The sequence below is a fragment of the Sylvia atricapilla genome, chromosome 15 (assembly GCF_009819655.1).
Source record: "Sylvia atricapilla isolate bSylAtr1 chromosome 15, bSylAtr1.pri, whole genome shotgun sequence".
Taxonomy (NCBI): Eukaryota; Metazoa; Chordata; class Aves; order Passeriformes; family Sylviidae; genus Sylvia; species Sylvia atricapilla.
This window is the reverse complement of record NC_089154.1, coordinates 12,644,581-12,664,307: the sequence shown is the minus strand read 5'-3', so window position 1 is coordinate 12,664,307 and position 19,727 is coordinate 12,644,581. Positions and strand designations below refer to the sequence as shown.

The 19,727-nt window shown below is 46.4% G+C and overlaps 1 protein-coding gene across 1 annotated transcript; it reads left to right on the top strand.

The window, feature by feature from the left end:
- Window positions 1-1,977: 1,977 nt before the first annotated feature.
- On the top strand, window positions 1,978-19,534 carry CARHSP1 (calcium regulated heat stable protein 1). The gene is made up of 3 exons (XM_066330239.1): window positions 1,978-2,186; window positions 5,247-5,369; window positions 17,882-19,534. Exons 1-3 carry the CDS (start codon window positions 2,014-2,016, stop codon window positions 18,042-18,044), a joined length of 459 nt encoding a protein of 152 aa, XP_066186336.1. The 5' UTR covers window positions 1,978-2,013; the 3' UTR covers window positions 18,045-19,534.
- The last annotated feature ends 193 nt before the right edge of the window (window positions 19,535-19,727 follow it).

Here is a 19,727-nt window from a genome sequence, read left to right as displayed (position 1 = left end):
AAGCCTTTTTAATTTTAGTCTTTATTTTCAGGAAGAAATAATATGGATTTGTCATTGACAAGAAGGCTGCATCTCTCAAATGTCATGTGAAGGATCCACTCCATAATTCATGGACTGGGGAGTGTGGGTGTCAAGGGGAGGGTGCATCATGGATATAAGAGATTTCAGTTCAATTAAACTATTGGTCTTAAAGGCAGCTTTTCTTGCCTTCATGATATTCTCTTGATTCAGATCGCCACAATTTTTGCTAACTCATCCAGATAACCAGATATTTTTAGTCTTCTTAAGTAAAACTCTAGTGGGTTATTGGTTATTTTTGCACATCATCTTCCCCTTTCAGTGTGGATGGGGACTTGCATATTAAAATCAGAGCAGTGCTGATTATTTCCTCTTATTTCTGCCACTGCTGCTATAAGCCATGCATTTGTGTGTGGGGCAGTGCTGCTGTTTCTGATCCTGTTCTTTGCATGGATTCTGTGTAGTAAGATATGTATTGCTGCTGGCGCGCTGAGAAGGGCATCTTCTCCCTCCTCTGCTGTAGGACCTGAACAAGAGCAAACCTGAGGCTGCTGGGGCTCTGAATGAAGATGTCCTAGCTGCTGGGAGATCGTGGCAAACTCAGACCTCCCAAAGGGGATTGCTGGGTCTGCCAGATCTCCCCAGGCAGGAGGGGTCACCTCCTTAGGGCTGGCCACTGCCTCCCAGCTTTGAGCTCCTGTCCCAGGCAGGGTAAATCAGCTGCCTGGCTGGCTCAGTCTGAAGGGAATTAAGGAGCACTCCTCTGATTCTCTTCTCACAGTCGAGCTGAAGGTGTTAGGAGCTGACAGAGCCGTGTTAATAAGCGAGCAGCAGCAGCAATGAAGTCATCATGGTGATCACACAGCAAAACCAACCTGCAGCAGTGGAGGTGCAGCTTTGTCTCAGCATTTCTTCTCCGAGGGTTTCTTTCTTGTATCGTGTGTTTGTGTGCAGATGCAGGAGCTCCTCTGTGCTGCCTGTGGTCAAAGCTCATCAGTCTGAGAGGTGTGTGGGGCACACCAAGACTGTTATAAATGCGTATTATATAGTTGGCTTTTCGCAAATATTAACATGACCACTATACGTATAATTATACTGTATTATGTTTTATTAATAGAAGTTTAGAAGGGTAATGAATGTCTATATTCTGATAATTATTATAACCACAGGGTTAAGACTGGGGCTTGTTTGGTCTTTTTAATCTCTTCTTTGTAACGTCTAAACCACCAAGCCAGAAGTTGTGGGAGGGACGGTCACCCTGTGACCCTTCATAAAAAAACCCTGTTAACTTTCTGTTTGCTCATCCAAATGAAAAAAACCAGAAAACCTCAGAAGAAAATTTACACCCATGTAACCAGACTGCATGGAGCCACCCACAAAATAAATCTATTAGATAAAATGATCGGGAATACTTAGAGCAAAAGAAGAATGTTTGATTAACATCTATTGAATGTTCAGCACAGGGCTCCTTAAAGACAGAAGTCCTAAAAGGGTGAGGTGGGCTATGGGCAGACCTTGTGAAGCCCCCTTGGCTTTGCTTATTCTGTCTCCTAATTTGTCTATTTTCTTAATTTTTTAATTACACTTATAAATGTTTAAAAAGAGAGAGGAACTCGTTTTTCACAAGACCAATAGCTGGGGCACACCAGGACCAAGAGCTGGGGCTCAGCTGTGCCTCAAGAGCCTGTGAATGAGACAGGAGTGAGCAAATAATACATTACTTATGGAGTAATCGGTTCGCGGCGGAGCTTCCTACTACAGCTGACACAAGCTGTGACATTTAAAAATAAACAAACCTTACCAAACATGAACTCAGTGATACGGAGCAGGAGCTTTGTGGTGGAACCGTGTCCGCGCGTACGTCTGCAGGAAGTGACTCACGTTCTTACAAAATCAACACTTGCGAGTATTCGCGGCTTTTATGACAATTCCCACCCCGGCCTAAATCACATCTCTCTCCCTTTTCCGCAGGCTCTCCCCCCTCAGGCCTCGGGAATGTCTTCGGAGCCCGCTCCGTCCTCCTCGCAGCAGTGCTCCGCCTCTCCGCCGGCCCCCGGCTCCCTGCACCTGCCCGAGAGCCGGCGGCCTCGGGAGCGCTCGCCGTCCCCCATGCGGGGCTATCTGATCCCCAGCCCGCTGCCCACCCGCCGCACCAGGACCTTCTCAGCGTGAGTACGGCCACAGCGCTGCCCGCACGCCGCCGCCTGTAGCCGCCGGGCGGGAGGAAACGCTGCCGCCCTCCCGGAGCGGCTCCTTCAGCAGCCCGCTGAGGGCAGGCCGCGGGAGCAGCCATTTCGAGGCCGTACACACACACACGCCTCAGGGGAGGATGGACAGGAAGGACATGCCTCATGTGGGATGTTTTCCAGCAAGGTTTATTTCAGCGTGCTGAAGGGATCGGGGAAGAAGACCCCGAGTGTGTAAGGGATCAGCGGGCAATGATCTGAGGGCACAGGGGCAGTACAAAGGCCTCTAGAGAGGTGAACGGCTGCGGAGGGCAGGGCTGAGCCATCGCCTGCCCCGATGGAGGAAGCAATCCAAGGTAGATTGGCAGCAATTCTGCCAATTGCCATGAAGGAAGTCGTCTCTTTCAGCCTAGGCTGGGAGCTCTGTGGTAAATCTTCCCAGGGCAAAGGAAGTTTCCCTGAGGGGGTTTTTAGGGTTCCCACAGCGGGAGCCACCAGCCGCTGCCAAAGGGAGAGAGGAGTGAGGGGTGCTGCTGTCCAGAGATGCTGTGGTGTGTTACTCTTCTCCTTGAAGTTCTGATGCCTTCAGACTTTTATCCAAATGCCCTAGAGTTTTTTTTTGTGTGTTTTTTTTTTTTTTTTTTTTTTTTTTAAATGCTGTGTTTTAGCAAAGAGTGTTCAAAGCCTCTTTAAGGCAAGAGTTTTACAGGGAGGGGAAAATACACCAAGATTTTTCACAACAGAGTGGCTTGTCTGGAGCTCTGCTTCACTTCGGATATTGGGTTTTGGTTTCTAGGACCAGTTCCTGTTGGTGTTTCCTTCTCAGATCCAGATTTTTGTTTTAGCATGGTCTTTCTTCTCACTGCCCCTGAAGCACTGGACCAAACCTCGCTGGAAGTTTTTGGTTTTTTACTCATGACACCTGTGTTAACGTCATCAAGGTTACTCTTTAGGGATACTCCATCACTTTTCAGAGGAAAGTGACTCCTTGTTTCGTTTTCTTATTCAGCTTTCATATCTTCATCTTAAGATTGCTTAAATAGACCTGTTAAAGAACATGCTGGTTATCAGGGTGTGACCCCTGATCTCTTTCTCTAAGTTTTTTTTATATAAGGTTTTCCATGAAATGAGGTAATATTTGTTGCTTTCTGGGAACAGCATCCCCAGTGCAGCAGCAGAGGATGGTGTGGCCAGGTTTGGCCATTGCAGAGACTCCCCAGAGCCTGCCTGTGGCCTCCCAGTGAGGGGCTGACCTGAAGAAGGCAATGTGGGCTTCTTTGTTCATCTCAGAGCCTTTGAATCAGGGTATAATGTGAAGCTTCTGCCACAGCCTTTTATTTCTCTATGAGGAAAGTCTGGCAGCGCTGAATGAATGCTGTGGCAGTAAGATCTCAGCCCCACAGCCTGTTTGGGGCCACTTGGTCTGCTTGGTGTGCTTTTTCCCTTTTGCCTCTTGCAGTGTTATCCAGCTCTTTTCTTCCAGAGTTATCCATGAGGATTTAAATAATAACAGTCTCACTGATGCTTCATATTATTACTTCTGAATTCAAAATGAGGCAAAAAAGAAGAGGAGCAGAAGAAAAGTTGATACGTTGTCAGTTCCAAAAGCCTTCAAATACCCTGAACTTCCTGATGGAAGTAGATTGCTAAAAGGAACATAATTGACTTAATAATTGGGGTTGCCCTTGAAAAGCAAGTCCAAGCTAGCTTGCTTCAGTGCTGTGTTAATAATGAAGTCTTTGTAAATCTTTTCAGCTGTTAATCTTAGTCTGGTTCTTACAAAAAGAAAGCATTTTTTATTTGGCTTCCACAGTTCTTTAATCATTAATTAGTGTAGGAATCTCGCTGTATTTGCTTGCCCTGAAAACCAAAATAGCTCTGAATTTTTTTTATGTGTGTGTTCTCTTTAAACAAGAGGAGCTCTAGGTGAGCAGTTGTATAAAGAGATGAATGTGACAGGCAGTGGCTTATTATTCAGTGGGATTATTTAATTTTGGTTCTCTGGAAGTAGGGGGCCTCATCCCCCACAGTGCCTTATCTCTTTGAAAGATGCAATTGAACTTTAATAATTGTTTAGGACAGTGAGTGCTTTTCAGTGTAACAAGCACTTGTGGGGTCAGGTGTGTTGACAGCTTTATGGAGCTGGAAATGGAGTGATTTAATGGAGATTTCTTTCTTTAGCACATTCAACTGCATTTCTGTGTTAGTTTGATTTAAGGAACAAAGCTGTTACAGTTTTTTTTTTAAACAATTTTATTTAGACTTCAGTAAAATTTAAACATTTGGGACAGTGATGTCCAAGTTGCCATGATGCATGTAACCAAATGGCAGCACAGTCATTGTGTTTGAAGAATTGCACCAAAAACCTCTTCTAGCATGGAAACCTACTGGATACTCCTGGCATGAAGAAGGTTTTGATATAGCAATGCTAAGAGAAACCCCATAATATGTCTGAACCAGTTGGTTTTCATTAGTGGAAGTGCTTGAGTGAGTTTGGATCCCTGGAAGTTGCACTCAGTATATTTGATGGAGAAAAGGATTTAAGCACACAATTTTCAGGACAAGTCATATTTTTTGGATGGCAGTAAGTCACCCTAAAGGTGGTTCTGCAGATGTGTCTCATTTTGAAATACAGGTGCCATGGCAGTGAAGGAAGAGTTCAGACATGAGTCTTGCTCTTATGCACTACACGCTTCCTGTGAAATCCGTGAAGGCACAACACTTAGGTACACACTGCTACTCCCAAACTCATCAAGGGTAGAAGATTCTCACATTCAGGATGGTGTCTGGAGGAAAATTTGGCACAGCAGCTGAGTTCAAGATGGCAAGTGATGCACTGCAGTGCTCTCAAACATCATCTTCATCTCCGTGTCCCTTCCAAAGGCGCCAGGCAGAACACGTGCAGTGTGTGAAAGGGAGTGCTGAGCAGCTCCTGCAGAGCAGAGTGCTCGCTGGCAGGGAGGGCTTGGCCCTTTTCTGTGTGTGCCATGGTGACAAGGGGACTGTCTCAGCCCTGACCTCTCTCTGTGCTTCCCCCTGCAGCACGGTGAGAGCCTCCGAGGGGCCGGTCTACAAAGGGGTCTGCAAGTGCTTCTGCCGCTCCAAGGGCCACGGCTTCATCACCCCCGCGGATGGAGGGCCTGACATCTTCGTGCACATCTCAGAGTGAGTTCTGTCAGTGGCCAGGCGGGGCTGCAGCTCTGCTGTGCCTTCATTACCCAGCGCTTTCACTGAATAGTCACAGAATCACTGGGCTGGAAGAGACCTCCAAGATCATCGAGTCCTACCCAGCCCCAACACCTCAGCTAAACCCTGGCACTGAGTGCCACACCTAGGCTTTGTTTAAACACATCCAGGGATGGTAACTGCACCACCTCCCCAGGCAGATAATTCCAGTACTTTGTCACCCTTTCCGTAGAAAACTTTTTCCTTATACCCAACCTATATTTCTCTTGGCACAGCTTGAGGCTGTGTCCTCTCATTCTGTCAGTGCTGCCTGGAGAAAGAGCCCAACCCCACCTGAGCCCAGCCACCTTTCAGGGAGTTGTAGAGAGTGATAAGGTCAGTTTTCCTTTTCTCCAGGATAAACAGCCTCAGCTCCCTCAGCTGTTCCTCACAGGGTTTGTGTTCCCAGCCCCTCACCAGCCTCGTGGCCTCCTCTGGGTGCACTCAAGCTTCTGAAGTCTCAGACACAAGACTGGTTTATAATCTGTCACCTACACCCCACCAAAGAAGGGTTATGCAGATGTTACTGGCAGCAATAGATTATGCAGTTCTTTTCCTGTGTTATTATTAACCTGTTAAGTTGAAAACTCAAAGATGATCCTTAAATCTCTTAGAAGAAGCTATGATGAGTTTTGCCCGGAAACAGAAACTTGTATTCACCTGAAGCAAATATTCCATGCAGTGTCTAGTTTTAATGTAAAGATTTATAACACTGAAAATTCATTACTTTTACTTTGCACTGCTTGTACCATTATTAAACTAAAGGTTAATTGCCTTTACTGTTGAGAAAAGTCTCACTTTATTACTTCCTTGAATTTATCTAGCTTAGGTTGTGAGCAGTTTATAGTTAAAGCTGTCTCTGTTAAAGAGTTTCTTTTTGTCCTGAACACACTGAGAACCACCCCCTCTGAATTTATCTTTTGATAAACTAAGCAGATAAAGCTGTTTAAATCCCTTGCTGAGAATTTTTCTCCAGTCTAGGCCAGTCTTTGCAGCATACTTAGAAAAGAGACTGAAGAATTTAAGCATAATTTTAAGACTATACACTGTACACATGCTTTCAGTGTAAGGAGATAAAATCTCCTCCAGTTCTGCTCTGTTTCTCTCTCTGTACATCCCATAATCACATTAGCCCTTTATCCCCAGTCTTTGCAGAGTTACTTACCTCCTGTGACCTCAGCATCCTCTGCAGTGTCAAAGTTTGGTGCAGTCCCAGATCCAGCCTGGCATTCCTGACTCCTGGCTGTGAGACTCCTGGTTTGGTTTTAGAGCAGCACATCCCACTGGGACAGGAATCCCCAGCACATCCCATGCCTGCACTGCCCTTGGTGTTTATGGCTTGGCTGATCTGCAAGGTTTAATGGGCAGTTTAAATGTTTTTTCCTGGGTTGAGATGTTGACCAGTGCTGGGGCTGTTGGTCTCTGAGGTGGTGTGTTTTAAGACTGCTCGATGTTTATTCTCCTGTAATCTCTTCTAGATCTATTGCCAGTTTTATTTCACCTATTATTCCCAGTATTGAAGCTCTGTAATCTGTCTTTGTTGTGCACAGTGGTTATTCAGTGGTAAGTCAACAAAAGCCTTACCAAACCTACTCACACTGCCCCAGCTGTCTTTCCTGGTTGTGTGTGCAGCACATGTCCTTGGAGAAGGAGCACTTGGCTTTCCTCCAGGTTTCTGGAATGTTACTGCACCAGGGGCATTGACAGCCCAAAGCTTTGTTGGGCTCATGGGTGTAAATAGGCTCAGTGGTCTGACTTGAGTTCAACCCAAGGAAGTGTCATTTAATGTCTCCTTTCTCTTTTGTCTAATTCAAATGCACTGTTTTTCCTCATTTCCTGAATAACTTAAAAATAGCATTTCCTCTGTCACAATTAAAAAAATTTAACTGTGAACATCTAGTCTGACCTATACAGTTACTGATCAGCAGGGGTTTAGTTACAACAGCCTTCTTGCAGAAACATGAATTTTCAGTCTTCTAATGAATTCCTTTTAAAGAACTGTCTATTTTAGGTCCTATTTTTTTCCCCTGTACATTTTCTTTTCCAATTAGTTCAGTAAAATTTTCTTCAGTTATGTGAAATGAATCCTTTTAAGACCCTGGAGATTACTTTTTTATTGGGGTTGCTATCTTGTTTGTACAAAACGTGAACTGCTCTTCCAGGTTCCTATCCTTTGGCCCAAAACATCCTTCTGTCTTGGCCCAAACCCAGGGCTTGATAAACAAGGTGTTCCTGCCCTCATTTCCCCTCCAGTCAGTAGAAACTCCAGGGATGGCTTTTCTGTTTCCCTGTTTAAGACTGCCATATGCCTCCTATGCTGAAGTCCCAAATGCCATTACGAAAATAACTTTGTGTGCTGTGATTTTCGGGTGCTCTGTGTGAGGCCCCTCTGACAGGAGTCCCCTCTCGTGGGCTGTGCTCTGGGTGTATTGATCCCATCTGCTCTCACACTGCTTTGACTGGGAGCCATCAATAAGCTGTATTTCAGTAACTGTGCCCTCCCCTTCCTACCACCCACTCCCTCCACCCTAAAGCACCACTGAACGAGTCACCAGGGCTGTAAAAGTTTACAGTTCTTGGGGTGTTTTCAATGTGTTTGTTCTGCTGCCACAGGAGGTTCTCTGCTCTCTGCCAGCCTCGCCCAGCCCTGCCTTCTCCACCCTTGTCTGGGAAGCTGGAGCAGGTGAGGGCTGAGAGGGGCAGGGGGGAGAGGCTCAGACACAGCCCTCAGGCTGAGCCCCAGCTCCCAGCCCAGTGCCCACCCACGGGACCAGCCTGGCTCTTTGCTCTCAGCCAGTTTCAGTCCAGTGCTCACAGCAGGGGCAGCTCCACGTGCTGTGCTGCAGAGTGCTGTGGCATCCCTGCAGTGCAGCAGGAGGAGGTTGGAGGGGACCTCCTGAGCCCTGGCCACTGCTGGGAGGCACCTGTGCCTTTCAAAGAGGCTTTGCCTCTTTGAAACCTAATGGCTTGGCAATTCCAACCTCGTGGTTGGCAATTCCAACCTCTTAGTTGGCAGTTCCAGTGCTGAGGGTCCCCTGCCTCCCTGGACCATCTCTTCTTGCCACAAACAGACCTGAGCCCTTTCTAGTGTTTAACTGACTTGGCTTTCAATATGGACCTTCCCTTCTCCTCCCATCTCCACAGCAGGCAAACCATGCCCTCCTTCTTGTAGAAATCGTGTGTTCAAAGGCTCTTTTCCTTGCTCTTTCAGCACTTTCCTTAGCAAGGTTAGTTCATATGGATTTTGTAGGGCTGAAGTGTTTTGTGTTTTTACAGCTTCTCTAGGCCAATTCTGCTCTCTTGAAGTCAACAGCAGTTTTTCTATTGTACCAGGAATGGGCCACTGTTTAAAATGCTTCACATGTAGGTACTGTCTCAGAGCTTCAGTTCAAAAATAGCTGATGTTTCTGCCTCAACCTGTTAGTGAAAAGTGCTATTATTGAAGTTCTGAAGGTTGCAGCACATTGTGTTCTTTAATTACTCGGAGTATATTTGAGTTGTTGGAAACAGCTTTTAGTGCTGGAGGGTGATGGTATCACCGTCTTCATTCTGATGCAAGGCAGCACTGGAAGGACAAATTAGTAATGCCTTTCATTTCAGTTTATTTCACAGTGAATTTGATAGATGGCTCTTTATTAACTGGAATTGCTTTTTGTGGCAGCATTCTGTAACCAGGCCTGTGGCTCAGGGGACTCCAGTGACTGGTTTGCACAGTGTGGGTTTTGACATCCTCCTTATGTTTATCAAGTGGTTCTTTTCTACCTATTTATTCAGTTAAATCTCAATGTGAGAGAGGTGTTAGTCTGTTCACTGTCTCAGTGTGCTGTAGGCATCTAATCATGAAGTGAAAGCGGATTGTTTCTCCTGATTTCTTCCCAAAAGCTGGGATTTCAGGAGCTTGGATAAAATGGTTATGTCAGTTTGGATTTGCCAAGATAGACTGTTCCTCTGTGTTCATCATGAAGCTGTGATGATTAGAGAAGGTTTTAAGCATTGGGACCAGGTGTCTATCTTGTGGATTATTATGATTTTCAACATAAACATTTAATTTGAGGAACTAAATTATTTTCTTCTCTAAGCTTTGAGGAGCTGTGAAATTACACTTTAGTGAAAGTACCTTCCATCGGATGGGATGTCTGTTTCCTGTAAGTTTCTTTACTTTGTGTAAGACAATAAGAACACTGAGGTTGGCATTTCCTTTCTTATAAGTGAGCATTGGCCCAAAAGTAAAGTCCAATGTAGGTGGCATTCAAAAGCTTCACTTGGTGTCTGTAAAATTTTAAGTGTATCTGTGCATGAACGTGGATGTGTTTTGAGTGGTACTTGCACCAAAGCTGCTTTATTCTGTTGGACTTGTGAGATGTGGGTAGAAATATGGGATCACAGAATTCTTAGGGTTGGAAGGAGCCTCTGGAGATTACACAATCCAACACCCCTGCCAAGGCAGGGTCACCTAGAGCAGGAATGGAATGCATCCAGGTGGGTTTGGAATGTCTCCAGGAAGGGTGAGTTCACCCCCTCCCAGGGCAGTTCCAGTCACCTGTGACATAAAGAATTCCTTCCTCATGATGAGTGGAACTTCTCATGTTTTAGTTCATGGCCATTGCTCCTTGTCCTGTTGCTGGGCACCACTGAAACGAGTCTGGCACCATCCTCTTGGCATCTTCCTCTGAGATAATTTAATCTAATGAGATCCCCTCTCAGTCTCCAAACTAAACGGGCACAGCTCCTGCAGAGAGATGCTGCAGACCCCTCACCATCCTTGTGGCCTCTGCTGGGCCCTTTCTGGTAGCTCCTTGTCATTCTTGTCCTGAGGAGCCCAGAGCTGGACACAGCACTGTAGGTGTGCCTCAGCAGGACTGAGCAGAGGGCACCTCCCTGACCTGCTGGCCACACTCTTCCCAGTGCATCCCAGGGTGCCACTGGCCCTCCTGGTCCCCAGGACACACTGCTGGCTCATGGTCAGCTTGTCACCCACCAGTGCCCTGAGGTCCTTCTCTGCAGAGCTGCTCTCCAGTGGGTCAGCCCCAGCCTGTGCTTGGGGTTATCCCTCCCCAGCTGCAGGACCCTACAGGGGCCTTTGCTGAACCTCAGGAGGCTGCTCTGCCCAGTTCTCCAGCCTGTCAGGGTCTGGCTGAATGGCAGCACAGGTTTTGAAAGGTGTTTTTTGTCCTCCTGGCTTTGTTTTAATGAGTGGCTCTGAAAGCTGCAGAGATGATTTGTTTTGGTGATTGATTACACTTGTGTGGAGCCACTTCTCTTTAACTGATTGGGTACAAGTGAGTCCTGCTTCCTTTGCTTTCTGCAGACAGCTCTCAACTTGGTATAAATAGTTGTGCTAGGGAAATGTCATGGCTCTTTGGTGTGATGGGGTTTTGTTTTTCTCAGATTCATATTTCACCTCTCCCTAGAACAAACATGAAATGTGCTTGCTGTAGTGAGTATAAACCCCTGGCTGGCAAGCATGGAGGCAGAGGAGTTGATGAGATAGTAATTCCAGATAATATCTCTGGAAAGCAGGAAGCACAGGCAAATTCATTTGCCTGGAGTGAAATTTTTAAAAAGCCCATAATTACATTTTTATTAGCAACATGTACTGTTAATGCTTTCATTTCCACCAGCCTGTAAGATGATCCACTGTCACCAAATTGATGGTGGCATTACAGCATCAGTGTGAGAGCTTTATCCTTCTGTGTGTCACCTCCTTGGCTCGTGTTCCATCCTAGGAGTCAGTCAGCTCTCACAGACGTTCCCTGGTGTGGTTGTCACTGTCACACGCAGTGGCTTTGGTGGCCTCCCTGTCACTCTCTTGCTGTTCCACCTGTAGCTGTGGGATGTCCCCAGGGAACAGACAGGGACTCCCTGCAGTGCCTGTACAGACAGCTTCACATCAGCTTCCCTTCCCAGCTGAGGGATGGGGGAGGTGGGGAACCTGTAGCAGCAGGTCAGGTGTTGTGCATTAGAGCACTGCACCCACTCTTCTCCCCAGTGCATTTGGGAGTGGGCACACCATGGAGCCTGGTTTGTGCTCCAGGCTTTTGCATTTGTTTGGGATTTGGTCTGAAGCCTGTGTACCTGCAAGGGCAAGGCAAGGAGGTGGTTTACCAGAGAGCAGTGATGGATGAATGACCACACTCTTGGGGTTTTTTTTTAAAGATTTTATTTTGCAAAAGCAGCATATTTAATGAAAGAGAAAAAACGTGCAGTGCTTGTGGGTTTTCCGCAGTTTGCCAGCACTTGGCTCTGAAGGGGAAAATGCTGCATTGCAGAGAGGCCTTCAGGCTGTCCTTCAGGATGGATTCCTGACCCTGTGGGCAATGATGGCTCTGGAGAATTGATGCTGTGCTTCCCACAGGGACACTGACACACAGCACCCCTGGGTCCCTGGGGAGATGTGCTGTGCTTCACTTGTGCAGTGTGCTGTGACCTCAGGTAATGCCTCCAGTGTCTGTAACTCTTGAGGGCTCTGGCTGGGCTCCCAGCTGGGGATGGTCCCACTCTGCTGTGGCATTCCAGCTGCTGGAGATGTTCTGTCAGCTGCACTTTCCTGCAGGGAGAACCCAGCTGTGCCCCTGCTGCACCGAGCTGTTTGTGTCCATGGAGAGATCCTTTTTCATGCTCCTTCCTTTCCTCTGATTTTCTGCCAGATCACTGTTTGCTGCAAAGCATTAGTGCCACATCTCCTGGCTTCTCCCTGGTGCTGTTCCTCTGGTGGAGTGGAGTAATATGGGCTGGAAATTACCTGATAATTCTAAGTGATCTGAGAGCAGAATCTGAGCTGAGAGGATGAACTTCTCCAGTCTCTCTGGCTTTTCTGTAACCTACCAGCAAAACAGTTTCTACTGACTGCAGCCAGCTGCTCTGGGGGTGCTGGGAAGCCAAATCTCAGCTTTCTGATGGCCTTCAAAATACTGGATTACTTATGTGCTTTGGACAGCACACATCCTTCCTGATGTGCTCCCTTTTTGATGCTTTGCTGCAAGGTGAAGTGTCTGAAATAAGTACATTATCTAGGGCAGGAAGGAGAGTCAGCAGAATTCCAGCTCTTTCTTGAGAGGAGTTTGGAAATGAATAGAACATGGATAATTTTTTTCTTAAGGGTTCTCTACCCTCCCCCTAAGCTGGCTCAGAAAACTCACTTTGCAGTGGTGCACGCAGGAGGGTCAGGTTGCTGTGGTCATTATTGCAGCTAAGTCTTCCCAGAATCTTCCCCTGAATGATGTGGCTGTAATAGGTGAGGGCCAAGGCTGGCACTCTCTCAGGCAGGACTGGGCACTGCAGGCAGTGGCTACTCCAGGATGGGGGTTCTTGGTGAGCACAGCATGGAGCTGCCCTGGGCTTTAGTTTCCAGGTGCACAGGGACCAGGGCAGTCTTTGGATTTTAACTGCTGGGATTCTTCAGTGTCTGAGCCTCTTTACACTGGTCTGTCCCAGCCAGGAGTGTGGTTGGTGAGGAGAGACAGCCCTGCTCCTGCCAGGCAGCTCCATAAGGTCACTGCTGGCTTTGCTGGTGGTGCTGGGGCTGCTGGCTTGCACAGGGATTGCATGGGAGAGCATTTGGGATTAGTAACTCACAGTGGTTCATTATTCTGTTGTATCTTGCTGTTAGAACCACTCAGGTTTCTTGAGACAGATGTTGAGGTGTTAAATGAACTTTAAGAAGCCCACTGAGCCATGGAAGTGCTCCATGGTGTCATCCATGGCAGGCTCAGTGACCAGCAAGGCTCAGAATTCACTGAAAACTCTCGTTCCAAAATGTTTCCATGTGACTTTGGCTTTGTCCCAAGAGGTTTAACTGGAGCCCTGGAATATGAATAGCAGCTGTGAGAAGGAAGAACTAGAACATTCCTTATTTAGGTAATTTCCTAATAACCTCCCAGTTCCCTAAAAATAGTGCAGGATAAAATGCTCCACCATGCTAGACTGGCGCTGAGCTGGGAAATGGGAGTTGCTGGGTAATCTAAAACTCTCTCTATTGTGTCTCTCCCTGACTCTAACATCAGGGAAACATTTCCTATTTTTAGCTTGAAGTGTCTTAAGATTCCTGGGTATGTAGATACTCGTTATTTTGAATTGAAAGTGCACTCCAATATCTCAAATAGCAGTGGAAACCTCTATGTTCTTCTAGGTAAACATTTAATATATATGTAAGGTGAAAATAAAAAAAATACAGATCTAAAATTATTTAATCAATATGTAACATCAAAAAAATCTATGTTGAACTTCCTTTACCAATTTTTTCCAGGTAACTTACATTGTTTGCAGAATGTCTCTTGTAGGCTGAATCTGTTCCAACAACTCTGTTTACTCTCTCTGATCTTTTCCAGTTCATTTCCTGCTCAGTGCTTAGTGCAGTTGCTTCCTGCTGGAGGATCTTCCCCCAGCTCCGTGTAGGGCTCCAGTGTCACCATCTCATCGCCTCCTGAGTGCCATCATGTTGTACTTTCTGGATGCCACCAGGAGCACTGCACAGTCTGGGTACTGTTTGTTTCTGCTTCCAGGCATCACATGTAGGGCTGGAGGAAGTCTGTGTCTGTCCCAGAAGCAGTTTTTGGTGGCAGACACCCAGGGGACACTGTTCACTCACAGGTCTGTTCAGACTGTCCTCTTGCTTTTCGTGTGCACTGGGGGCAGTGAGCTAATGATCTCATGTTTGTTATGCACCAGGAATAACTAGTGACCACAAATCTGCAGGAGACAAAAGAATATCTGATCTGTGGGAGGAAAGTTTAAAGGCCAAAAGCAGAAAATGAAATTGGAGATGTTTGTGTGGCCACAACCTTTATACACAGCTGTGCTTGGTGGGGTAAGGTCACCTCAGCAAGTGAGAAAAGACAACAAAATCAGGATCAGATGAAGCCCTGCTGGGGTTGAATGAGGTTTTATCACAGGCTTCAGTTGCTTGTAGTGTCAGCTTAGATAAGTGATGAAACCAAGAAAGATCTGAGGCTGTCAGCATAATGCTCAGCCCTGCAAGAAATGCTCTCTAGCAGAGAAAAGTGCACCTGTCTGGTCTGGGTATTGCTTAGGGCTCTGCAGATTCAGAGGATAATCTGATCTGTTCGGTAGAAGGAACATGAGTATTTAACCTCATGATTCAGCATAAGAAATGTGGGTCAACAAATATTTTGAGTTTTTTCTTTTTCCTTGGCAGGCCAGGGGCTACACAGGCAGTGCCCTAAACAGTCACCTGCCAAGGGCTGAGGGATGTGGTGGCTTTCAGGGACAGCTGAGTGTGTCCTGCAGTCTGGGCCTTTGCTTCTCCTCTCCCTGGCTGCAGTGTGTTGTATATTAGGCATGTTCTCTCTCTGTGTGTGCTCATTCACTTGGTCTTAATTCCTGGAAAACCAGAATCACTTTTTTACCAGTGTACTTGCAACACACATCTTACCAGAACCTGTCCAGGGACATATTCATGTTTCAGCTTTAAACAAAACATACCCCTAACAAAACAGCAAAAACTCATCTTTTTTAATGCTCGAGCAGTATTTCTTCCTCACTTGCTTTTGAATATTTAAGTAACACCTAATTTATCTCCATTTTTCAAGAGCTTAAAACTTCTTTCTATTGGTTGTACAGGAGACTGCAAATCCACTTTCCTTTTGCATTAAACATATTTACCTACTTTTGCAGATTTCAAGCTTGTGCTTTACTAACTGTGGCTTATCCTGTTTTACAGGAGGTTAAAAAAAAAACCTGTGAGGTTCCTGTTTGTTAAAAAAAGAGAAGATGTTTCAGCCAAACCTGAGATCCCTTCCTGGGCGGGGCATCCGTTTGCTTTGGTGGCTGTGCAGTGCTGACGTGTCCCTGCTCCCTGCAGGGGCCTGGGGCTGTGCAGTGGGTGGCTGGAGCACCAAGAGGAGATGCTGCTTCAGTTTTAGTGGTTTTAGCTCTATAGCAACGTTTTTTTCTCTTTTTTTGCAACAAAGGTTCCTCAAGACTCAAGAGGTTTAAGTAGGAAAGGTGACGTAATTTTTTTTATATGCCATTCCTACTTTCACTTGTGGTTTGACCCTTTCAACCCTTTCCTGTGTCTCTTCTTGGGGCTTTATGTTTCCTCATCAGGTTCCAGTACATCCTTGCTGCAAATCTGCTGTTTCAAAGTCAGGGCAAACTTCTGGGTCTTTGGTGGCAGATTCCTTTGGCACTAGGAAAGATAAATCAGTTTCTGCTCCTGGAAGGACAGTAAGGGTTTGGTGTCCAATCCCTTCACACCTGAAAGGATCTTAAACCTGTTGGAACAGGGGGAAGTGAGGCATAAATGGAGGCAGTAACTGGAGAGGAAAGCCACAACAAAGGTCAGATGTGGGAGCTTGAACAGAGCCTGTCCAGTGTGATGCTGGGCTGGGCTGACAGGATGGCCTGGAGACTTTGGAAGTAAATAAAAGGTCAGTTGGATCAGCCTGCGTGGGTTGGAAAGGGCTGTCAGGTCTGATGAAGGAGCCTTTATCTTGATTTTGCTGTAGATATTTCTTCTGCTTTCAATTTGCTCCCGTTTTCCCAGGCACTGCTCTGAAGGGTTCAGCTTAGGCCGTGCCCTCGTGGGTCTGATGGCCACAGTCACAGGCAGCTCTGGAGTAGAGGTGTTGCCAGGGAAATAAAATTTGAAGGACATGCATTTCAAGCCACAGGCCTTGGGAAAACCTTTAACTCCTCAGAGCAGGTTTTAGATTCATATTTAGATACAGGAGCATTTTCAATATCATGTTGATACAATCAGTTAGCAAACAATGACTTTCCTTTTGAATTTCCCGTGGGAGAAGTCTTGATTTAGGGGTCATTTTTAGCTTCCCTTGCACATGCCTGGTTACCTTGTCCTGTCCCTGAGTGTGGGCTGCTTCTGCTTCTCCAGAGCCTGGCAGCACCTCCCTGAGCAGCTCTTGCAGAGCAGCAGTCACACAGGAGCCCTCAAAGGGGGAAGGGCTGGGGAGAGGCAGTGCTGGACATGAAGCTGGAGAAGTTTTTTAGAACTGTGAGGAGAAGCAAACTCTGATGTGAGGTTAGAAGTGGCAGTAGGGACCAGTGTGTTTATCTCCTATCAGCCCTGCCAGCCTTTCCTGCAATAGAAAAGCCCTAAGGATAATGGGTCACAATGGATGTGGGTGGGAGTGGATATAAAGGGCTGTGGTAAAATCTGACATCCTTGCTATTAACAGAAACATGGGGTAAAATTCCTGGGTGGGGTGAGCATGCTCCCAGTGTGCTCCCAGAGAAGGCAGATACCAAATTCAGTGCTGCACTGTAAATTTCTGACCTAGACCACTTTTTTCCTTTCCTGGACCCAAATCTTAGCTCCAGTGTAACAGGCGATCACAAGCAAGTCACACCAATGTGGCATCCAGTAGAATTTGTTATCAGTGTTGATCTGTTCCCAAATACAGATACTGCTGAGAAACACTGAAGACCTTCAATGAGAAATGTAGAGCCAAGGCTGTCAGGGCAGGGGAAGATGAGCACGGGCTGGTGCAGGTATATTCAAAGAAAGGTGAAGTGGCATTTTCTGTACTGTCAGAGCCTCATGGCAATGCAGGAGGGAGGAATCTCTGCCCAGCACATGCTGGGATTTTTATTACAGAGCTCTGATCTCAAACCCAGGGCAGGAGGTGAGGACAGCTCTTACACTTTGCAGTTCTCTGTTTCATCAGCACCTTGTTCTGAACAGAGGGTGAAGCCCTTTTTGCATCTCCCACTGATTCCAAACACAGACTCAGGTGCAGTAGCAGAGTGCAGGCCTTCCAGCATTCTGGCATCACTCTGGGGGAGGCCAGAGGAGTCTCCTGGAAATCTCCTGAGTGCTGGGTGAGTGTTTCTGCAGGCTAACACATCAGGATGGCCGAACTCTTTTTTTCACACAGCAATTATTTTGAAATATTTGATACCATATCTCACTCGGGCTCCTTTTTTGTTTCATACCACAGACTATGTTATGGTGGAGTAACCTAAAGGTAAAATCTTGCCATTACACGAAAAAAATCCACGAACTGAAACTTCAAAAGCTTAAGTGAGAAGGGGGAAAAAAACAACCAAAAAGAGATCAACTTTGTTTAGTTTCAAAACCGTATCCCCAAAGTAAGTGGCATCCAGTGACAGCCCTGCCCTCTAGTGCTGCTACAAGTGAGGTGCTGGTGCACAGTTCTCAGTGCAAGCCTGGGTTCACCCGAGTATTCAAGGCAGATTAGGGTGGGGAATTTTGTGGGTTTTACTGGGTTTTGCTTTGTACTTCTTGTGGCTGGTTGATTTTTTTAGGGCTATGCTGGTGTTTATAGTATTTTCATAGGATTTCACTGCAACACAACCAAAATCAACCTCAGACTTTGATAGATGGCTAGCTCTATAAAATCCCTGAGGTATCCTGAGCACCTAAGATAACAAATGTGATAAAAATACCAGTCAGCTGCAGAAAAGAAGGAGCCTTTGTGTGATCCACGACTAACTGGAGCTTCCCTCCACAGCATCGAAGGCGAGTACGTTCCCGTGGCAGGCGACGAGGTCACCTACAAGATGTGCACCATCCCTCCCAAGAATGAGAAGCTGCAGGCAGTGGAGGTGGTGATCACTCACCTGGCTCCTGGCACCAAGCACGAGACGTGGTCTGGCCATGTCATCAGCTCCTGAGGCGTCCCCTGGAACATGGCTGCAGGACCTGGCTGAAGGGTACTGTGCGTGAGGAAATACTGCATTGTCAATAAAGCAGAAGCAGGCCAAAATTACCATTTTTTTTACAGCTGGCCTGATTTAAAAAAACAAAAAACCCAACAACAAAAAAAAGGCAATTCAAATGCTAATGAAAAAAATCTAGCGTAATGTGTTTACAAGAAATGTATTTAAAGAGACCTAGTTTGTGTGCTTGGTGGAGGAGGGGAGGTTTGGGTTTTCTTTTTGTCTTGTGAACTGATTGCAGGAAATGCCCGGGGGAAGGGGGGAGAGGTTTCCAGGAGAGCTCTTCTAGTGCAGATGGTCAAGCACAGCTCTGAGCCCTGGGTGTTGTATGAGCCCTGGGCTGCTCTTCTGGGGCTGCAGTACCTTTATTGCTGATAACAGTGCCTGAATGCCTTGGCTTGACAGACAGAGGTGTTCATTGCTGATTTGTTTTCCTCATGGAAGGAAGTTCACAGACAGAGCAGCTGCCACAGGGTGGAAAATCTCCACCAGGTGGTTATGCTCCAGTGCCCATCAGGTGCACCACTGCAAACAGTGTGGCTGCACAGGTGTGGAAACTGTGTTGTACTGCTAAAGCTGGGATTGTTGGTGAATTTATTTAGGTGCCTTGATGGTTGATTAGCAACAGATTTTATAGGCCAGTATTACAAAAAAAAAAAAAAATCCATCCCAAATTTAAATTTGCTTCGAGGTAAGTGGTAGAAAGCTCTAGAGTAGTGGATACTTCATAGCCTCTGTGTCTGAGTTTTGACAAGGCTGAAGATTTGCCTTGTAGACTGCATACAGCTGGCTGCCGTGGTGTGCCACTGGGCAGGCAGCACAGCAGGTGTGTGCTGCCCAGCTGCCTGTGTCTGGATACTGTGTGAGTTACTCAACAGGCTCAGCTGTCTTGGTGAAGGAGATTCTGCATATGTTTCCCTGGCAAACTGGCTTGGTAGGATGTGGTAGGGCCACCCTTCCCCACATTCCTCATGTAGTTGTAGTGCTACTAAACTGGTTTTGTTCCTGTTTGCCTTCTACATCTTTTTTTTTTAATTATTTTTCTCTGTTATGTTCCTAACAGTGGATTTTTATTGACTTTGCAAATAAAAAATTAAAAAAGGCTCAGCTCTTGTTAGCTGTATAAAACAGTGTAGCTTCAGTTGTGTATTTGGAGCTTCACCAAGAGGTGCTTGTTTTCAGGACATGTCCTGAGCCTTTCACAGCAGCTGCTCAGTTCCCAGGTGTGGTGTGGTGACAGCACAGGGCTGTGGGGTCAGAACTGCTCTGCTGGCTTGTTTTCCCTTAGCTGTACCTGTGTTACACCATGGTGTAGTGGCCTTTGGGTTGGGGTTTGGTTTTTATCACCCATAAGCCTTGGTAGTGGTGGGTTCATCACTGTGCAGCTTGTTGAAATATCACCCTCTGCTTTCTTTACAATAAATGCAATCATTTCAGTGCTTTAACATGTTTCCAGTCTGCTCCCTGGGTAGCTGGGCTGAAGAGGATCAGCCTTAAAGAAGAGGAGAATGCAGGTGCCTGCACAAGGACCCCTGTGTGGAGACATTTCAGTTTTGATTTAAGGAAATGTTTTCACGTCCATGACTGCAGTTACCAGAACAATTAGGAAAGAGTAAGGCCAGGGCATGTCAGAGGAGG